This window comes from Solanum tuberosum, unplaced genomic scaffold (genome assembly GCF_000226075.1).
Source record: "Solanum tuberosum cultivar DM 1-3 516 R44 unplaced genomic scaffold, SolTub_3.0 scf00609, whole genome shotgun sequence".
In the NCBI taxonomy this organism is placed as follows: Eukaryota; Viridiplantae; Streptophyta; class Magnoliopsida; order Solanales; family Solanaceae; genus Solanum; species Solanum tuberosum.
Window position 1 is genome coordinate 74,094 of NW_006239522.1, and position 19,924 is coordinate 94,017.

Here is a 19,924-nt window from a genome sequence, read left to right on the forward strand (position 1 = left end):
TGATATAAAATCCAGAAAACAATTAGAAAAAATGTGAAAGATGTTATCACAGACCATTTCCCTCCAAAAACATTGATCTCTTCGCCATGTAGCTTGGGGATCTCAGCCATGTCTAATAGGATATCATAAAGATAAGATCCATCAGCCGTTTCCCTTTCGCTATAAGTTTCTATTTTTGTTTCTTGACCTTACAACACCATAAATCTAGCAAACCTTACCCCTACCCTACCTCGACTAACAAAAAATACACACAAAAGCTGCACCATAAGACTTATGGCTGAATCGACAATCTCTGTTCTTCCTCATGAAATCATCATAGAGATCCTCTTAAAGGTTCCCCCAAAGTCTCTGTTGAAGTTCATGTGTGTTTCAAAATCATGGCTTGAACTAATCTCCAGCACAAAGTTTATAAAAAACCATTTGAAATTAACAGCTAACGACAAAGAATACAGTCACCACGGGATTATTTTTCAAGAATTCGCATGCAATTTTAAGGTATGTTGTCTCCCTTCCATGCTTAACAAAGAACGAAACACCGACCTATTTGACATTGGTTCTCCCATGGATTGTCGGTTCTGTCAATGGATTGATTTGTCTGTATAGTAAGATAGAGGAGACAGTTCTATGGAACCCCGCTATAAAGAAGTCTAAGAAATTGCCTACACTTGGAGCTAAATTGAGGAACGGTTGCTCTTACCATCTCAAACACGTGATGATTACAAAGTGGTAGTTATTCAATGTATTGTGTGATACTGTAGTCAACATATACAGTTTGAAGGCTAATTCTTGGAGAACAATTAATAAGTTTCAGGGAATTTTTCTAGTAAATTCTCCGGGTAAATTTGTCGATGGAAAGCTTTATTGGGCTTTATCAGCTGATGTTGATACGTTCAATATGTGCAACATCATTTCTCTTGATTTAGCAGACAAGACGTGGAGAAGGTTGGAGATTCCGAATAGTTATGGAAAAGGTAGTTATCCGTTGGCATTAGGAGTGGTGGGAAGTCATCTTTCTGTGCTTTGTCTTAATTGTCTTGAAGGAACTAATTCCGATGTGTGGATTAGGAAGGATTGTGGAGTTGAAGTATCATGGACAAAAGATTTTCACTGTCGATCATCCTAAAAGACCTTGGGGAGTTTATATTCTTTACATCCATTTTCTCTATACCTTGTTATCAGTCGAATATGGATGAGATTTTACTTTTACTTCCCCCGTTATCATGACATATAACGGTTCAACCAGACAAGTAGAGGTTGCTGATCAATTTGAGGAATGTGCTGCTGTAGAAATCTATGTAGAAAGCCTTGTTGATCCCCTATTGATATCATGAAACCTCACAATCATAATCATTTGACAATTATGTTGAAAACTTGCAAACTCACGTTTGGAGAGACTAGATATTTTATAAATACAAGCATTGTGTTTATGTTGGTATTGCTAGTGTATGAATCATCAATTTCTTCATTTAGACCTGTTTGACTCAATGTACAATTATTCTCTTCACGATCTAGCGATAATGCGATACTTAAAATTTAATTAACAGGTCTAAAACTACCTCCTCTGTTCTGCTCTACTACCAATTTTTGTGATTGTTACCTCATATGACAAACATGTTTTTGTTTGTTTCTTTTTATAGATTGGATTGAGATTGTTCTACTCAAATTCCTCTCATGGTATGATTTCTTCTTCATTCCAACTTCTACAACTACTGATTCCATAATCCCAAATGAAATCATAACAGATATCCTCTTAAGGCTTCCCCCCTAAGTCTCTCTTGAAATGTATGTCCGTTTCAAAATCATGGCATCAACTTATATCTAGCCCTGATTTTGTGAATACACATCTCATATCAAACACACATCATAGAGTTCTATTCCCAGGCATCAATGGGAATTTCAACTTTAGTTCTCTCCTCCCACAACAAGTCACTGTTCACATATATCCTCTCACTTTATCAGCTTTCGTTGTGGGCTTTGCCAGTGGGATAATTTGTCTTTGAGATCACCAAGGGGATATATAAATATATATGGTTTTGGAAATGATGACTCACGTGATGATTACAAAGCTCTGTTTAATGATTATTGTGCTGATGAGTTCGACCTTTTTTTCTGACTTGAGTAATGAGATCAACATTTATAGTTTGAGGACGGATTCTTGGAAAACACTCCATGACCAGCTTTATGGCATCTTTCTAATAAATTTTCAGGGTAAACATGTCAATGAGAAGCTTCATTGGATTGCATCAACTAGTTATTAGTAATTTCAATGTGCGCAAGATCATTTCTTTTGATGTAGCAGACGAGGGATGGGGTAGCTTGAAGCTCCCATTTGTGGAGAAGTCAGTTCTAATTTAAAAATGGGAGAGGTGGGAAGTGATCTTTCTCTGATTTATACTTTTCGTCTAGGTGATACTACTTTTGATGTCTGGATTTTGAAAAAGATTGTGGATTTTGGACAATCCTCAAAATCCAAACATTAGAAGTAGTATCACCTAGACTACAAGTATTAAACATAGAAAGGTCACTTTCGACAACTCCAATTTTGAAATTAAAATCGACTTCTCCACAAAATGGGAAGCTCCAAGCTTCCCCACGTCTCATTTTCTACATCAAAAGAAATGATGTTGCGCACATTTTGATTATGAAGACTAGTAGATGCAATCCAATAAATCTTCTCGTCGACAAATTTGCCATAAAGATTTACTAGATAGATGCCCTGAAGTTGGTCATGTATTGTTGTCAACAAATCGGTCCTCAAACTCTAAATGTTGACCACAGTCTTCATGTTGGATTCATCGTCATGGTAAGAATTACCACAATAATCGATAGATAGAGCTTTATAATTGTCATATGAGTTGTCGTATCCAAAACCATATTTGGTATAGAAAGAAGTACCCTAAGTGGATTTATGTGATTCGTTTGACTTCCTAATGATGGGTTCCATATATATGTCTCCCCTGAGTGATTGCACATGCAAATCAAGTCATTGGCAGAACCCACAACGAAAGTTGATAATGTTGGAGGATCCATGTGAATAGTAACATGTTGTTTGTTAAACAGAGGAGGGAATAAACAAAACTTGAAATTTCCATTGGTGCCTGAAAATAGAACTCTGTGATGTGTGTTTAATTTGAGATGTGTGTTCACAAAATGAGGGATAGAGATTAGTTGATGTCATGATTTTGAAACTAGTGTACATTTCAAGAGCGACTTGGTGGGCAGCCTTAAGAGAGTATCTGTAGGATTTCATTTGTGATTATGGAATCAATTGTTGTAGAAATTGGAGTGAAGAAGAAATCATGCCCCGAGAAGAATTTGAATAGAATGGCCTAAATCCAATTTCGAAAAGCAACAAATAAAATATCGCGAGTATTTTTTGTCAAGTGAGGAAGTAGCAGAGCATGCAGCGAATTGCCAAAGTAGGAGGCAATGAAGTAGGGTCAAAATACAAGGGCATAATGAAGAGGAATGCAACGTCATCCATCTAGAGTTATACCCAAAAAAAATAGACAGAAAAGGAGGGAAATGAGAAGGAGAGAAAGGGAGGAAATAAGGAGAGGGAGCAGAAGAACAAGAAGGGAGGGAGTTGGAGAGTACAAGGTAGAGGGAGAATGGAGCAAATATGGAACTGGAAAAAAAAAATCAACAGGATAAGGTAGGGTTAGCACTGAAAATAAGTTTGGGGCTTTGAAGGATCAGGAAGATACAGGGTAATCGCAGGGAGAGAAACAAAAAAGGGAGGGGAAGTCAATACAAAAAAATGGGTAGAGGAAATGTTTAAGGGAAAAAACAACTTCACAAGGGGGAGTAGGTCAAAGAATAAGGAGGGGGAAAAAGTAAGAAGAGAGAGAACATTGCTAGTCCGAGTGAATTGAATTCTATAGAAAAGGACAAGGTAATGGAGGGGGAAAATAGCATTAAGGGGAAAAGGAATCAGGTTCCAAACATGGGGACATATGGTTATCGAGTTCCAAACGGTTATCAGATCAATAACATTCGTGATTTAGAGGAGATCACATACAAAGAGAAACAAAGGAGGAGAGAGAGGGAGGAGGATGAATAAATTAAAGGAAATGTAGACAAAGCGGCAAGATATAGAGGATTATTGCCAAGGTAGATCAGGCTTTAGAAGAGTGGAGCCAAGAGAGGTAACTCAAGTCAACCGTTACTTCCTTTGCAAGTGAAGACAAGATTAGACAGCGGCATAATTTTCAACAACTATCAATAGAGTGCAAAAGAATTTTCAACGCAGATAAGTCAAACATTCCAATACTAAGTATCAAGGCAAGAAAGATCAAATTTCAAAATCTATAAACATGAGCATGCATTACTTCAGAATCATTTTCAACAACAGACTTCCCAACTATGATATTTACAAAAAGTGATTCTCCATTTTAGGGCTTACATAGTTGTAACCATTAAGATACCTTGTTTAGACTACGACAACTTATACAAAATTTCTCTAGCATTAAGTGATGGTCTTGGGGTCAAATGGGGAGTTAGAGATTTAGGGTTGGGTAGGAACTTCACAATGAAGGAGGTCAGGAGCATTTGAATATCTCCATTTATGCTTCAGCTAGATAAAGGAAATCAGAGAGGAAGAAACAGGGAAAAGAGGTACAGAAAAAAGAAGGCCACTTACAGAGAGTTACGAGCTCAACCACAAGACAAGGCGCCTCCATCGAAACCACTTCTTGGATCCATTGTTCCACTGGATTATACCTCTACAGGAGAAACGGTGGAAGTTAGAAAAGAAATCGAGAAGGGAAAGAGCAAGCTAAGAAAATCTTACCTTTGCGAGCTGAGAAACAGGGCTAACATGGCAAACAAGAGCAATGTGTTGATGATCTACGACAAAAGGAAGAGGAAGGTTGAATTTCATATAGCTCGTGGCGGCGATACGGAGAGAAAGAAAAAGAGCTCAAATTTGAAAACGCTATCTTCTAGGGTTTTGATATTGAAGCTGGTAGTTCCATTTAATGGACTGGGCCAAAAAAATTCTCGTTGTTTTGGGCTGATCCAATTTTTTGATTGGCCTTGTTTTGTACAGATTTATTTGAAAAATGAATAAAAGAAGATACAAAGTCCAATAATTAATTAAAAAATAAAATAAATCTTTAATAATATACACCTTTCAAAAGCATTTGTTTGAATTAATAATTGATCAAAAATGTAAAAGGATGAATTTTCATCGAAGAGATCCGAATTTTGAAATAAGTTGATGTGGTCTACTACACCTTTCACCAATTTTGTATGAGTGTGTGTATATAGCAAAACCACCAAATTTATGCTTTTTTAAGAGTTAATGACATACTAAACACGGAATAAAGCATTTCACAAACGACGAATACATTGGTATGGCTTCTTTAAAGAAGAGGGAAACATACTTACCCAAAAAAGTATTTTCCGACTTCAAACATATGAGGATGAGAACAACATAATGTCCATCAACATATACCCGCCCATTGTTCTAGCCTCCGTAAGCTAGTTCAGAGAATTCGTAGTCTTTTCTCTTCCTTTCTTCCCAATTTTGTACCCCTTGGTTTCCTATTGCATTCATGTTAGTTTTTGGTTATAGATGATCATGATCTTGTATTGAGTATTTAATTGATACAACTTCTCAATATCTTCAGATTTTTTATGGCTAAGAAGATAATGTTGGTTAATGAGAAAATAACGGTGGACACATTTTTGGTGAATTGAGTGTAAAACATTAAAGTACTATGGTTGAGCTTCTAATTCACCCTTTATGTAATTAAAATATTACTACTTAATTAGCTTTTGATTTGTTGTCGGGCAAAATGGTAAACTAACTATTAGAATATTGACCCCCGGTTTGCCTAAGGAACAAGATATTCTATATGTTCCTTTGTCGAGTACTAACACTGTGTTAAGTAAAACAAGTAAACTAATGACACAATTATTTATCGTGGAAAACTCCGGCTCATAAAGAGTAAAAAATCACGGCCTACACCTCTATAGGATTTAACTCAACTTCACTAAACTCTGAGTCTCAACCAAACATTACAAACCTATGTAATCTAAGGAATTATCAACACCAGTTCCTAAATGTCAACAATCAACGAGATTGTCGAACCTACTTCAAGTTATGAATTCAAATTATAATTCTTGCAATCCTATGAACTAACTCTAATTCCTAAACTCCAACACAAACCTCTTAAGGTTTATGTTCCCAGGTCTTCCCAACTTGCAGACTATGTTCCTACTTCAATTTACACCTCACTGGATTTAGAAATCATTAAAGATACAACTCGATAAAACGCAATACAAGCAAAGTTGACTTAAGAACTATAAAGTATAAGCCTATGGAACAGATTCTTCAATCTTTTTTTCTTGTGTTGGCTGAACTTGGATCTTAGGGTCAGAACGCTCTCATAAATTAACTCCCTCTATTTGATTGTGTTCTACTTGTAAATCTTTGTATACTTGCGCTAGTCAATTAGAAACCCTTGTTTTATATTTATAGATGTGAAACTTCTCCTTCTTCAAGAAGATGTCCTTCCTTCTAAGGATTCCTACTTTATAGATAGGAGCTTCCTACTTTTAGCATAGCATGATCATAGTTCATGAAGAAAAAAGTTATTATTGGAAGAGAGACCGTCAATTCAAAGGGGATAAAGCAAAGGGACCCTGTTTTTTTTTCTCCTTTTTCTAATTGGAATATAATAGAGACTGTCAATAGACTCGTAGAAGATAGTGAAACGAAAAGTGGAGTTGAGATTGGCCTTGGAAGAATAGGAAATATGGTCACATCCTATCTATTATTCACTAATGGTACTAACATAGGTCAAATTAATGAAATGTTATGGAAATTTATGGGGTGAGAACTGAGGTGAATGTATCCATAATAAAAAAAAATGACATTTGTTATGGCTTGAAATATGTATCTTTGTATATATTGTTTTGTGTTGTTTCTGTTCAAAGTAGAATATTAGTCTGAGATGAATGCATCCACATGAATAAAAATGGAGAGAAATAAAACGAGTGTTTAAAGTTAGATTACAATTTTTCTCTTATATTTAATTAAAATAAAATACCTAATCTAATTGAAATAGTAGTAATAATTGTATTTGAATTTACATGAGATTTGTGAATCTGCGGATATTCAAAAGTCCAATTTAAATGTAGCCCTTAATGATTTACCCGTTAATCATATTTAAGTGTGCGCTATTCATTGCTAAATAGTTTGGAGAATAGGAAGAGTTGCATTGAATAATTAAATGTAGACTAATGAAAGAAAAGGTTCAAGGAATGAAAATTGAAATATAGCTATAAAAAAACAAGAAAGGATTCTTGAATTCTTACTCATCATTTTTATAGGCTCTTGCATAATTTTAATTTATTAATTAATTTCATCTTCTTTTTTGTTCTTGAAGAGAAAGCAACAATATTCTTACTCACCATTTTTATAGGCTCTTATATAGTTTTAATTTATTAATTAATGTCATCTTCTTTTTTGTTCTTGAAGAAAAAGCAACAATTTGAGAGGATGGGAAGTGCTTAGAGCTATTGGCGTCTAGAGTTCGATTAGCCAATAACATCAACTTCACAAAACAAAGTTCAACACAAATTTATCGTAATGCACAATTTTTATGTATCATTGTAATGAAAGTTTAGACACATATATTATTGTTTCGATATGTAATATTTTAATTTTAGCATTCAAATATTCTTGTTATACTTTTAGCAGTTGTTTCTACTTTATATGTAAAGAGAGAATTGATGTGTGTTTTCATTTCTTTATTTTAGTAAGATTAAGCTTTGCATTTTTTAAAACCAATACATTTAACTATAATAAACTCCCTCCATCTCAATGAAAAAGTTTGAACAAATTAACTTGAAATACACGTGCAAAGCACGTGTCCATATACTAGTATCTTTAAAAGCTTCAATAAGACCTTTTTTTTTTCTTGGTCGGACATAGCCTCATCATCAAGAATATCCAAATCGTCAGCCAAATAAATCAAGAACCAAGTCCATGTCTCGCTGCTTTCTTACTTGACGCTAGAGCTAATATTTGGATTGAATTAAGGATACTTATAGCTCTCAATATCACAACACTCAAAATCTGCCTCTACAACTGCCATATTTCTCTTTACTTCAACACTAAGAAGCTCTGTTTCACCCATAAATACTCTGTTTTCCCTTACCATTACTCGTCATCACATAAATTAGCCTCCTAGTAACTAAAATCAAATACAAATATTGTTGCCAGAATAAATAAATTTAATGCTCAGAACCCTACAAAACTATTCAGAAAGTAATGCATCAAATCAGAAGTTTTAGAAATTCGATTTTCAGTTATATTTTGTAAAAAAAAAAAAACAGTCGAGCTGATAAAAGTCTTTATCTAGGTAGTGTAAAAATGTCATAGTAAGTCTTCCTATTAATTAATTTGTTGGGATGTTGGGGCGAATAGAAAGAAATAGTTGCAGAAATTCATATAACTACTCAACTTTATTCGGACCAAGGTATAGTTGATTGATATGCATACCATATTGCGAATAAGTAAAAGGTTGTGTTCCATAATTAACATTATCAACAGTCTAGGAGTAATAGTAAAGGAGTGTGCCAAGTCAAACATGGACAAATAAAGGTAAACTGTAAAATTAATAGAGATGAAAATCCAATTAAACTAATTAAAGAATTTAATCGAAAGTATTTAACTAGCACCTAAAAACCTATTAAGATGACCAAAAAAAAAAAGAGAAGGAAAAAATCTGCTTCAGGCTTGATGCTGACTGCAATAGTTCCTCACTTTGCGTAGGAAAAATGGTACCCTCGTGGAGTGCGTGAACTCTTTGTAAAAGCAATCATCTGAAATTGCAGAAAGTACTTGGCAGAATTGTGTGGATAATGTAACTTTACGCTTGAAAACGGAGGTGATCAAATTGAATGCACAACCGTTCACCTTGATGCAAGAAGTGGTTGGAGCCGGGGCTGGGCCCCAAGAGGGAGCTATATGTGATGGAGAAACGACATCATCAACGGGGGATGGGGATGGAACCGCATGAGTTGGTGAAGCCGCATTATCAACTAGAGATGGAGATGGGGCCGCATGAGTAGGTGAAGCCACATGAGTTGGTGAAGCCACATTATCAACGGGAGATGGAGATGGAGCCGCATTATCAACAGCATGACTACAAAAGTTTCTCACTTTTCCAAGGAAAAATGGTACCCTCTTTGAGTGCGTGTACTCTCTATAAAAGCAATCATCTGAAATTGTTAAAAGTCCTTGGCAGCATTGAGTGGATAATGAAATTCTACGCTTGAAAACAGAAGTGATCAAATCTAATGCACAACCGTCCACCGTGGTGCAAGAAGTGGATGTAGCCGGGGTCGTGTGTGGTGGCGAAACCACATCATCAACTGGGGATGGAGCCATATGCGTTGGTGAAGCCGCATTATCAATCGGAGATGGAGTAGGTGGTGATGGTATTTTTGGGTGAGTATGCCACCACCATCGGGGCCACAATCCAATTGAAGAAGTACCAAACGATTCTGTTTTGGGTTCGGTTGCAGTGGCAGTAGCAATGCCTATGCAACCCAACAACAGAAACAGACATAACAATGTGGCACTTCTCAACGACAACGACATAGAAACAAACATAATAATGTGCCACTTCTCGATGACGACGACATGTTTCAGTAATTAGCTGAGATCAAAGGAACAATATATATAGCCAAAGAATTACAGGCGATACTTCCAAATCCTTTAAACTTGTTTGAATAATTAATACGGTACAAAAGGAGTTGATATAAATAGGCAAAGAATTTAGGGGTACTTCCCAATCCCTTTATACTTCAAATATCTAATTCTATCCAAATTTGGATTTCTGTTTATGTACAAACGCCAAAAACAATTTAATGGATACTTAATCCCAATCCATTTATACTTCAAATATCTACTTCTATCCAAATAAGGATTTCTATATATGTCACGTCCAGTCGTCCAATTTTAATAAAAAATTATAGTTCAAGAATGTGTTGCAATCAAACTATGACGACTTCTCCTCAATCAAGACAACCGCCAAAAACATTTTTCTAAAAGAAATAACAACATTGAAAATATTTAGACAATTACCCTTCAAAAGTTAAGTGACCTTGAAGCCCCATACTATAAAATATCACATTTCACCTAGCATTTGTCCTGAAGTACAAAGACTTCCACATCATTATAATAATTATTTATGATATAAAATCCAGAAAAGAGTTAGAAAAAAGTGAAAGATGTTGTTATCACAGACCATTTCCCTCCAAAAACATTGATCTCTTTGCCACGTAGTTTGGGGATCTCAGCCATGTCTAATAGGATATCATAAAGATAAGATCCATCAGCCGTTTCGCTTTCTCTATAGGTTTCTATTTTTGTTTCCTTGACCTTACAACATCATAAGTCTACGCAAACCTTACCCCCTACCTCGACTATTTATGTTATTATACTAACAAAAAATACACACAAAAGCTGTACCATATGACTTATGGCTGAATCGATACTCTCTGTTCTTCCTCATGAAATCATCATAGAGATCCTCTTAAATTTGCCACCAAAGTCTCTGTTGAAGTTCATGTGTGTTTCAAAATCATGGGCTTGAACTAATCTCCAGCGCGAAGTTTATCAAAACCCATTTGAAACAAACAGCTAATGACAAAGAATACAGCCACCGCAGGATTATTTTTCAAGAATCTGCACACAATTTAGGGTATGTTGTCTCCCTTCCATGCTTAACAAAGAACGAAGCACCGAGCTATTTGACATTGGTTCTCCCATGGAAAGCCCCACTATTTATTCTTGGATTGACGGTTCTGTCAATGGATTGATTTGTCTGTATAGTAAGATAGAGGAGACAGTTCTATGGAACCCCGCTATTAACAAGTCTAAGAAATTACCTACACTTGGAGCTAAATTGAGGAACGGTTGCTCTTACTATCTCAAATATGGTTTTGGATTTGACGAAACACGTGATGATTACAAAGTGGTAGTTATTCAATGTATTGTGTGATACTGTAGTCAACAAATACAGTTTGAAGGCTAATTCTTGGAGAACAATTAATAAGTTTCAGGGAAATTTTCTAGTAAATTCTCCGGGTAAATTTGTCGATGGAAAGCTTTATTGGGCTTTATCAGCTGATGTTGATACGTTCAATATGTGCAACATCATTTCTCTTGATTTAGCAGACGAGACGTGGAGAAGGTTGGAGATTCCGAATAGTTATGGAAAAGGTAGTTATCCGTTGGCACTAGGAGTGGTTGGAAGTCATCTTTCTGTGCTTTGTCTTAATTGTCTTGAAGGAACTAATTCCGATGTGTGGATTAGGAAGGATTGTGGAGTTGAAGTATCACGGACAAAGATTTTCACTGTCGATCATCCTAAAGACCTTGGGGAGTTTATATTCTTTACATCCATTTTCTCTATACCTTGTTATCAGTCGAATATGGATGAGATTTTACTTTTACTTCCCCCGTTATCATGACATATAACGGTTCAACCAGACAAGTAGAGGTTGCTGATCAATTTGAGGAATGTGCTGCTGCAGAAATCTATGTAGAAAGCCTTGTTGATCCCCTATTGATATCATGAAACCTCACAATCATAATCATTTGACAATTATGTTGAAAACTTGCAAACTCACGTTTGGAGAGACTAGATATTTTATAAATACAAGCATTGTGTTTATGTTGGTATTGCTAGTGTATGAATCATCAATTTCTTCATTTAGACCTGTTTGACTCAATGTACAATTATTCTCTTCACGATCTAGCGATAATGCGATACTTAAAATTTAATTAACAGGTCTAAAACTACCTCCTCTGTTCTGCTCTACTACCAATTTTTGTGATTGTTACCTCATATGACAAACATGTTTTTGTTTGTTTCTTTTTATAGATTGGATTGAGATTGTTCTACTCAAATTCCTCTCATGGTATGATTTCTTCTTCATTCCAACTTCTACAACTACTGATTCCATAATCCCAAATGAAATCATAACAGATATCCTCTTAAGGCTTCCCCCCTAAGTCTCTCTTGAAATGTATGTCCGTTTCAAAATCATGGCATCAACTTATATCTAGCCCTGATTTTGTGAATACACATCTCATATCAAACACACATCATAGAGTTCTATTCCCAGGCATCAATGGGAATTTCAACTTTAGTTCTCTCCTCCCACAACAAGTCACTGTTCACATATATCCTCTCACTTTATCAGCTTTCGTTGTGGGCTTTGCCAGTGGGATAATTTGTCTTTGAGTATGAAACCTCACGATCATTTATCCGATAACTTGTAAGAGTTCTTCTTTATTTAGCTTCTTCCGTCAGCTAGGTCAGATTAGAGCAAGATTTTTTGAGAATATACAATATGATTAAGTTGTGGTTGTCCTGGCTCTTCATGCTTCTATATAGTATTCTTCAATATCTTAGTTTCTTTGTTGTGTCCCATTGAAGGAACGTAAATATATGAGTCATTTCACTCTGATTTCTACAATAACTCAAATCATAATCCCAATTGAAATCACAACAGACATTCTCTTAAGGCTTTCCACAAAGTCCATTGAAATGTATGTCCATTTCAAAATCATGGCATCAACTAATATCTAGCCCTCATTTCTTGAACACTCATCTCAAATTAAACACACATCAATAGAAATTACAATTTTTGTTCACTCCCTCACCTCTTTAGCAAACAACAACTCACTCAGAAGCTACTTCACAATGGATCCCCCACTTTATCAACCTTTTTTATGGGTTCTGCCAATGGGTTGATTTGTCTTTGCAATCATGAAAGGGAGACGTATATATGGAACCCCACCAATAGCAAGTCAAAGAAATTACTTAATTTGCCCGGTGGTATCTTTTTCTATACCAAATATGGTTTTGGATACAATGACTCAAGTGACGATTATAAAGCTTTGTTGATTGATCATTGTTGTGATTCTTATAATTATGAGGTGTCCAACATGAGGATTTCGTCAATATTTACAGCTTGAGGACTGATTCTTGGACAACACTTCATGACCAGCTTCATGGCACCTTTCTAATAAATCATTTGGCTAAATTTGTCAATGGGAAGCTTTATTGGATTGCATCTATATGGGTATTGGTAATTACGATGTGTGCAATATCATTTCTTTTGATGTAGCAGACGAGACATGGGGATGCTTGGAGCTTTCCGTTTGTGGAGAAGACAATTCCAGTATCAAACTGGGAGTAGTAGGAAGTGCTTTCTGTGCTCTATTCTTGCCATCTAGGTACTACTACTTCTGATGTTTGGATTTTGAAAATTGCGGTTTTTGGACAGTCCTTCAAAATCCAGACATCAGAAGCAGTGTCACCTAGACGACAAGTATGAAGCACCGAAAGGTCACTTTCCACAACTCTGATTTTGAAATTAGAATTGACTTCCCCACAAATGGGAAGCTCCAAGCTTCCCCATGTGTCATCTTCTACATCAAAAGAAATGATGTTGCGCACATTGTGATTATGAAGACTAGTAGCTGCAATCCAATAAATCTTCTCGTTGACAAATTTACCATAAAGATTTACTAGATAGATGCCCTGAAGTTGGTCATGTACTGTCATCCACGAATAGGTCCTCAAACTGTAAATGTTGACCAGTCTTTATGTTGGATACAACATCATGGTAAGAAATCTATATAGAAAGCCTTGTTGATCCCCTATTGATATCATGAAACCTCACAATCATTTGGCCGATAACTTGTAAGAGTTCTTCTTTATTTATCATCTTCCGTCAGCTAGGTTAGATTAGAGCAAGAATTTTTGAGAATATATTCCCCATATTCGGAGATAGGGAACGAAACAACCTCTCCATCTATTTACTGTCATCCAAGAATAAAAATGTTGTTGCACATCTTTTTTGTCAAATGTAGGACAAGACGTTGAATATGTATAAATCCATACATCACAATTCATATTTGCTTGTATACCTTGAAGTTCTTGTAAGAAATTCTCCTTTTTATTTCCACTAATTCATAAAACCAAAGGTTATGATCTCCTACAGATAAAATTTGTTGTCTTAATCAGTGTTTTAGCTAAAGAAACATACTTGGATTGGATCCTTGTATAAAAAATTCCATTACAATATAGTTTTATACTAAAATTTATGAATTAACGTGCAATGCACGTTTCAAGAGACTAGTTTTCTTATAAATACAAGCATTGTGTCTCTGTTGGTATTACTAGAATATGAATCAATATATACAATTATTCTCTGTTCTACTCTGCTACTGCCTCACTTTACAGAAAAGCATCCTTCTGCCTTTCACTGCTCTGCTACCAATATTTGTGATTGTTACCTCGTATACAAAAACATGTTTTTGTTTCTTTCTTTTCGAGATTGGATTCATACCATTCTACTCAAATTCTTGTCATGGTATGATTTTTTCTTCACTCCAACTTCTACAACTACTGATTCCGTAATCACAAATGAAATCATAACATATCCTCTTAAGGCTTCTCCCAAAGTCTCTCCTGAAATGTATGTCAGTTTCGAAATCATGACATCGACTTATATCTAGCCCTGATTTTGTGAATACACATCTCATATTAAACACACATCATAGAGTTCTATTTCCTGGCATCAATGGGAATTTCAACTTTAGTTCTCTCCTCCCTCCCCTGTTTAATAAACAACAAGTCACTGCTCACATGGATCCTCTCACTTAATCAACTTTCTTTGTGGGTTCTGCCAGTGGGCTAATTTGTCTTTGCGATCACAAAGGGAATGAATATATATATATATACTAGTTTCACGGCACGTGTGTATCGTATATATAGTAGACAAATGTGTAAAATAGAATTAATATTACTAAATTAAATCTTTTTAGTAAATAATTATAATTTAAAGAACATAGAACAAGTGCTTTTAAATGATTAATGCAGATTGTTATAGAGTTACTTGTATTTTGAGATCAAAGTAACCAGATATTATTGAAACATTTCAAAATACATTCAAAGTTTAAATATGGGGAGAAAGTAACATTTCTTTAGTAGTATTATTATTTACTTCACCCAATTTCGTAAACAAATCTAACCAACAATTATTTTTTTTAAAATATCATACAAAAAATGTCATCAATAGTCTTTCCTCTTGAGGTTATGAACATAAATGATGACACCATTTAAGTATAATTTTTCTCTTAAATATTCATACTTCAAATTTAATATGTGCATGACAGTAATAAGGATTACCATAAATATTTTAATATTTTATCTTTATACGTAATCTATCTTTTACCAATTAATATTTGAGTAATACTATCATAGAGAGGTAATTCTACAAGAAAAAAAGGTACTTTATTGTTATAACGAATGATGGTTAAATTGAGGTTTGAGTGTATGTCAAATATTTAGCTTGAAAAAATCTTTGTTTTAGATATACATATATATTTCAGTAGAATAATTTAATTTTAATATATGAACAGCATCACCTTTGGTGAAAAATATTCATTTCTTTAAGTTTCTACCTTATCTTTGTAGAATTGTAGTCTTCTCCTTTTTCCTGCCGCATATATATCATATAGTTGTTGTCTAATGAAACTATCTAGTATCTTATAGAAGTTATATCATGATATAAAATATTGAACTTTTTCAATAATAAAAATTAATAGATGAATAAATTTAAAGTATTGTTTATAGAATCTTTAATTTGATTTAAGATTATTTTATGATCAATCACTATTTTCTTATCTATTTTTATATAGCTAACAATTAGTGTATCTTGTGACATAAAATTTTCTCAAATTAAAATGAACACAAAATAATAGGAAAAAAAATATATGGAACATACATAGCCAATGAAGAAGGAAGACGAAAATATATGTTCATTCTATATTCACTGTAGAGTTCCGTTTGATTAAATCTCATGTCACCAACACTTTAGTTTCTTCATTCATTTTTACTTACATATCTATTAAAAAATAATTATTATCATGTCTATATTATCATATTATAAGTAAAAGTGAAAATCTATTTTTGAAATACTGGATTTAACATCAAAACTAATGATTCAATGGACTACGTTGATGCCCGTTGTTTTAGCAAAATCATAAAGAAACTGCTTCATTTGAGGGTAAAAAATAAAAAAATAGAAAATCAAAGAAGAAATATCTTACCCAGATCATATGACTTTATTCATATTTGTTTGTTATTATTGTCTTTCCCACAACATTTTGTCACTGTTAACTCATGGAAATCGTAAGAAAAAATACGAGTGTGAATTTATGAATGATTTGCTACAATTTATTCATCAACTCTTTCTTATGTGGTACCTTGAATTTTGTTGAATTTTGAACTTAATCAACAGTTACAAATAACCCTGAGATTTTTTAAGAAGAAGAGTAGAAAACTTTAAAAAATTATAGTTAAAAGTGAGAGGACACCCTCTATTTATAGCTAACAAATAGTAGTATTAATAGGTGTTAATTGTTCCTTATCAGAAAAGTTACAACCTTTCGAAAAAGTGACTGCTTATCGGAAAAATCACAACCTTTTGCAAAAGTCACAACTCGCCGGAAAAGGCACAACCCTTCGAAAAAGTCACAATCATTTGAAAAAATCCCAACCCTTCGAAAAAGTCACAGCCCATCGAAAATATCAAAACCCGTCAAAAAAGTCGCAACCCTATGGAAAAGTCACATCTCTTTGAGAAAATCACAACCCTTTAATATGAAAGGATATCTACATTTAATATAATACAAATAATATAAATTGAGTTTTTTTAATGGGGGGTATTATAGTAATTCAACATTCAGTTTAGGAGTTCATGCTTTTAAGGTAGTATATATATATATATGGTTTTGGATACGATGACTCACTTGATTATTACAAAGATCTGTTTATTGATTATTATGCTAATGAGTCCAACCTTTTTTTTTCTGTCCAACATGAGTAATGTGATCAACATTTATAGTTTGAGGACGAATTCTTGGAAAACACTCCATGACCAGCTTTAGGGCATCTTTCTAATAAATTTTCTGGGTAAACATGTCAATGGAAAGCTTCATTGGATTGCATCAACTAGTTTTTTGTAATTTCAATGTGCGCAAGATCATTTCTTTTGATGTAGCAAACGAGACACGGAGTAGCTTGGAGCTTCCCATTTGTGGAGAAGTCATTTCTAATTTCAAATTGAGAGTTGTGGGAAGTGACCTTTCTTTGATTAATACTTGTCGTCTAGGTGATGCTACTTCTGATGTCTGGATTTTGGACAATCTTTCAAAATCTAGATATAAGTAGTATCACCTAGACAACAAGTATAAATCACAGGAAGGCCACTTTCGACAACTCCAATTTCGAAATTAGAATTGACTGCTCCACAAAATGGGTAACTCCAAGCTTCCCCATGTTTCATTTGCTACATCAAAAGAAATGATGATGCACACATTGTGATTATGAAGACTAGTAGATGCAATCCAATAAATCTTCTCGTTGACAAATTTGCCCTAAAGATTTACTAGATAGATGCCCTGAAGTTGGTCATGATTCGTTGTCCACGAATCTATCCTCAAACTCTAAATGTTGACCACAATCTTCATGTTGGATACATTATCATGGTAAGAATTACCACAATAATCGATAGATAGAGCTTTATAACTGTCATCTGAGTTGTCGTATCCAAAACCATATTTGGAATAGAAAGAAGTACCCCAAGTGGAATTAAGTAGTTCCTTTGACTTCCTAATGGTGGGTTCCATATATATGTCTCCCCTGAGTGATTGCACAGGCAAATCAAGTCATTGGCGGAACCTACATCGAAAGCTAATAATGTTGGAGGATCTATGTGAATAGTAACATGTTGTTTGTTAAACAGAGGAGGGAGTGAACAAAACTTGAAATTTCCATTGGTGCCTGGAAATAGAACTCTATGATGAGTATTTAATTTGAGGTGTGTGTTCACCAAATGAGGGATAGAGATTTGTTGATGTCATGATTTTGAAACGAGCGTACATTTCAAGAGAGACTTAGTGGGAAACCTTAAGTGAATATCTCTAAGGATTTCTTTTGGGATTATGGAATCATTTGTTGTAGAAATTGGAGTGAAGAAGAAACCATTCCCTAAGAAGAATTTTAGTAGAATGACTTGAATCCAATTCTGAAAAGCAACAAAAAAATTACCGCCGACTATTTTTTTGTCAAGTGGGAAAGTAACAGAGCAGATAGTGAATTGACAAAGCAAAAGGAGGCAGTGAAGTATACCCAAAAAATTAGTCAAAAGAGAAGGGAAAAGAGAAGGGGAGAAAGGGAGAAAATAAGGAGAGGGAGTAGACACATCAATCTCCCAAGATAGTGGAACAACAAAAGAATAAAGATCAAGGGAAATTCAAAAAGAAGAAGAACAAGAAGAGAGGGGGGAGTCGCAAGGAGAGCAACAAAAAAGGGAGGGAAGCCAATACAAAAAAATGGATAGAGAAAATGTTTTAAGCGCAAAGACAACTTGACAAAGGGGAGTAGGTCGAAAAATAAGAAGGGGGAAGCAGTAAGGAGAGAGAGAACATTGCTAGCCCGAGTGAATTGAATTCTATAGAAAAGAACAAGGTAATGGGGGAGAAAATAACATGAAGGGGAAGAGGAATCAGGTTCCAAATATGGGAAAGAGATGGTTATCAGATCAATAACATCCTAATTTAGAGGATATCATAGCCGAAGAGAAACAAAGGAGGAGAGAGAGGGAGGAGGATGAAGAAATTGAAGAAAATATAGACAAAGCGGCAAGGTATAGAAGATTATTGCCAAAGCGGATCGGGTTTTAGGAGAGTGGAGCCAAGTCAATTGTCACTTCCTTTGCAAGTGAATACAAGATTAGACAGTTGCATAATTTTTAGCAGCTATCAGTGGAGTGCAAAAGTATTTTGAACGCAGATAAGTCAAACATTACACTAATAACTATCAAGGCAAGAAAGATCAAATTTCAAGAGCTATAGACATGAGCATACATTACTTCAGAATCATTTTCAACAACAGACCTCACGATTATGATATTTACAGAAAATGATTTGTCATTATAGGGCTTACATAGTTGTGGCCATTAAGCTACCTAGTTTAGACTACAACAACTTACATAAAATTTCATTAGCAAAGAGCGATGGTCTTGGGATCGGATGGGGAATTAGAGATCCAAGGTTGGGAAGGAACTCCACAATGAAAGAGGTCAGGAGCATTTGGATGTCTCCACTTATACTTCAGCTAGATAAAGGAAATCAAAGAGGAAGAAATGGGGAAAAAAGGTAGAGAAAGAAGAAGGCCACTTACAGAGAGTTGCGAGCTCAACCACAAGACTATACGCCTCTATCAAAAGTCAAAATCACTTCTGGGATCCACTGTTCCACCAGATTATATATCTCCAAGAGAAAAGGAGGAAGTTAGAAAACAGATAGAGAAGGAAAGAGCAAGCTAAAAAAATCATACCTCTGCGAGCTGAGAAGGAGGGTTAACATGGCAAACAAGAGGAAGGTGTTGATGATCTACGACAAAAGGAAGAGGAAGGTTGGATTCCATATAGCTCCTAGCGGCGACGAGGGGAGAAAGAAAAGGAACTCAAATTTGAAAACCCTATCTTCTAGGGTTTTGATATAGAAGCTGGTAGTTCCATTTCATGGTTGTTTTGGGCTGATCTAATTTTTGAATTGGTCTTGTTTTGTACAAATTTATTTGAAATGAATAAAAGGAACTACAAACTCCAATATTTAATTAAAAATAAATAAATATTTAACAATATACATGTTTCAAAAGCATTTGTTTGAATTATTAATTGCTCAAAAATGTACAAAGATGAGTTTTCATCGGAGATAGATCCAAATTTTGAAATAAGTTGATGTAGTCTACTACACTTTGTGTGAGTGTGTGTATATAACAAAACCACCAAAATTTTGGTTTTTTAAGAGTTA

The 19,924-nt window shown here is 34.7% G+C and overlaps 1 protein-coding gene across 6 annotated transcripts; it reads right to left on the minus strand.

Annotated features, from left to right (window-relative positions):
• Positions 1-8,606: 8,606 nt before the first annotated feature.
• On the minus strand, positions 8,607-19,698 carry LOC102605509 (uncharacterized). Of its 6 annotated transcripts, none has more exons than XM_006366045.2 (3): positions 19,446-19,689; positions 19,290-19,357; positions 8,607-9,558 (listed from the first exon to the last, which is right to left on the minus strand). In XM_006366045.2, exon 3 carries the CDS (start codon positions 9,404-9,406, stop codon positions 8,747-8,749), a length of 660 nt encoding a protein of 219 aa, XP_006366107.1. In that variant the 5' UTR covers positions 9,407-9,558; positions 19,290-19,357; positions 19,446-19,689; the 3' UTR covers positions 8,607-8,746. The 6 variants fall into 6 exon arrangements, 3 of the variants coding, with proteins under 3 accessions (XP_006366107.1, XP_006366106.1, XP_006366105.1); XM_006366044.2 differs by having other exon boundaries at positions 19,290-19,378; XR_001472247.1 differs by lacking the exon at positions 8,607-9,558 and adding exons at positions 9,684-11,606; positions 12,282-14,034 and having other exon boundaries at positions 19,290-19,695.
• Between the last annotated feature and the right edge of the window lie 226 nt (positions 19,699-19,924).

Excerpts from the sequence above, each read along its gene's own strand:
- LOC102605509 (XM_006366045.2), bottom strand. The coding sequence starts at position 9,406 with ATGGCTCCATCCCCAGTTGATGATGTGGTTTCGCCACCACACACGACC.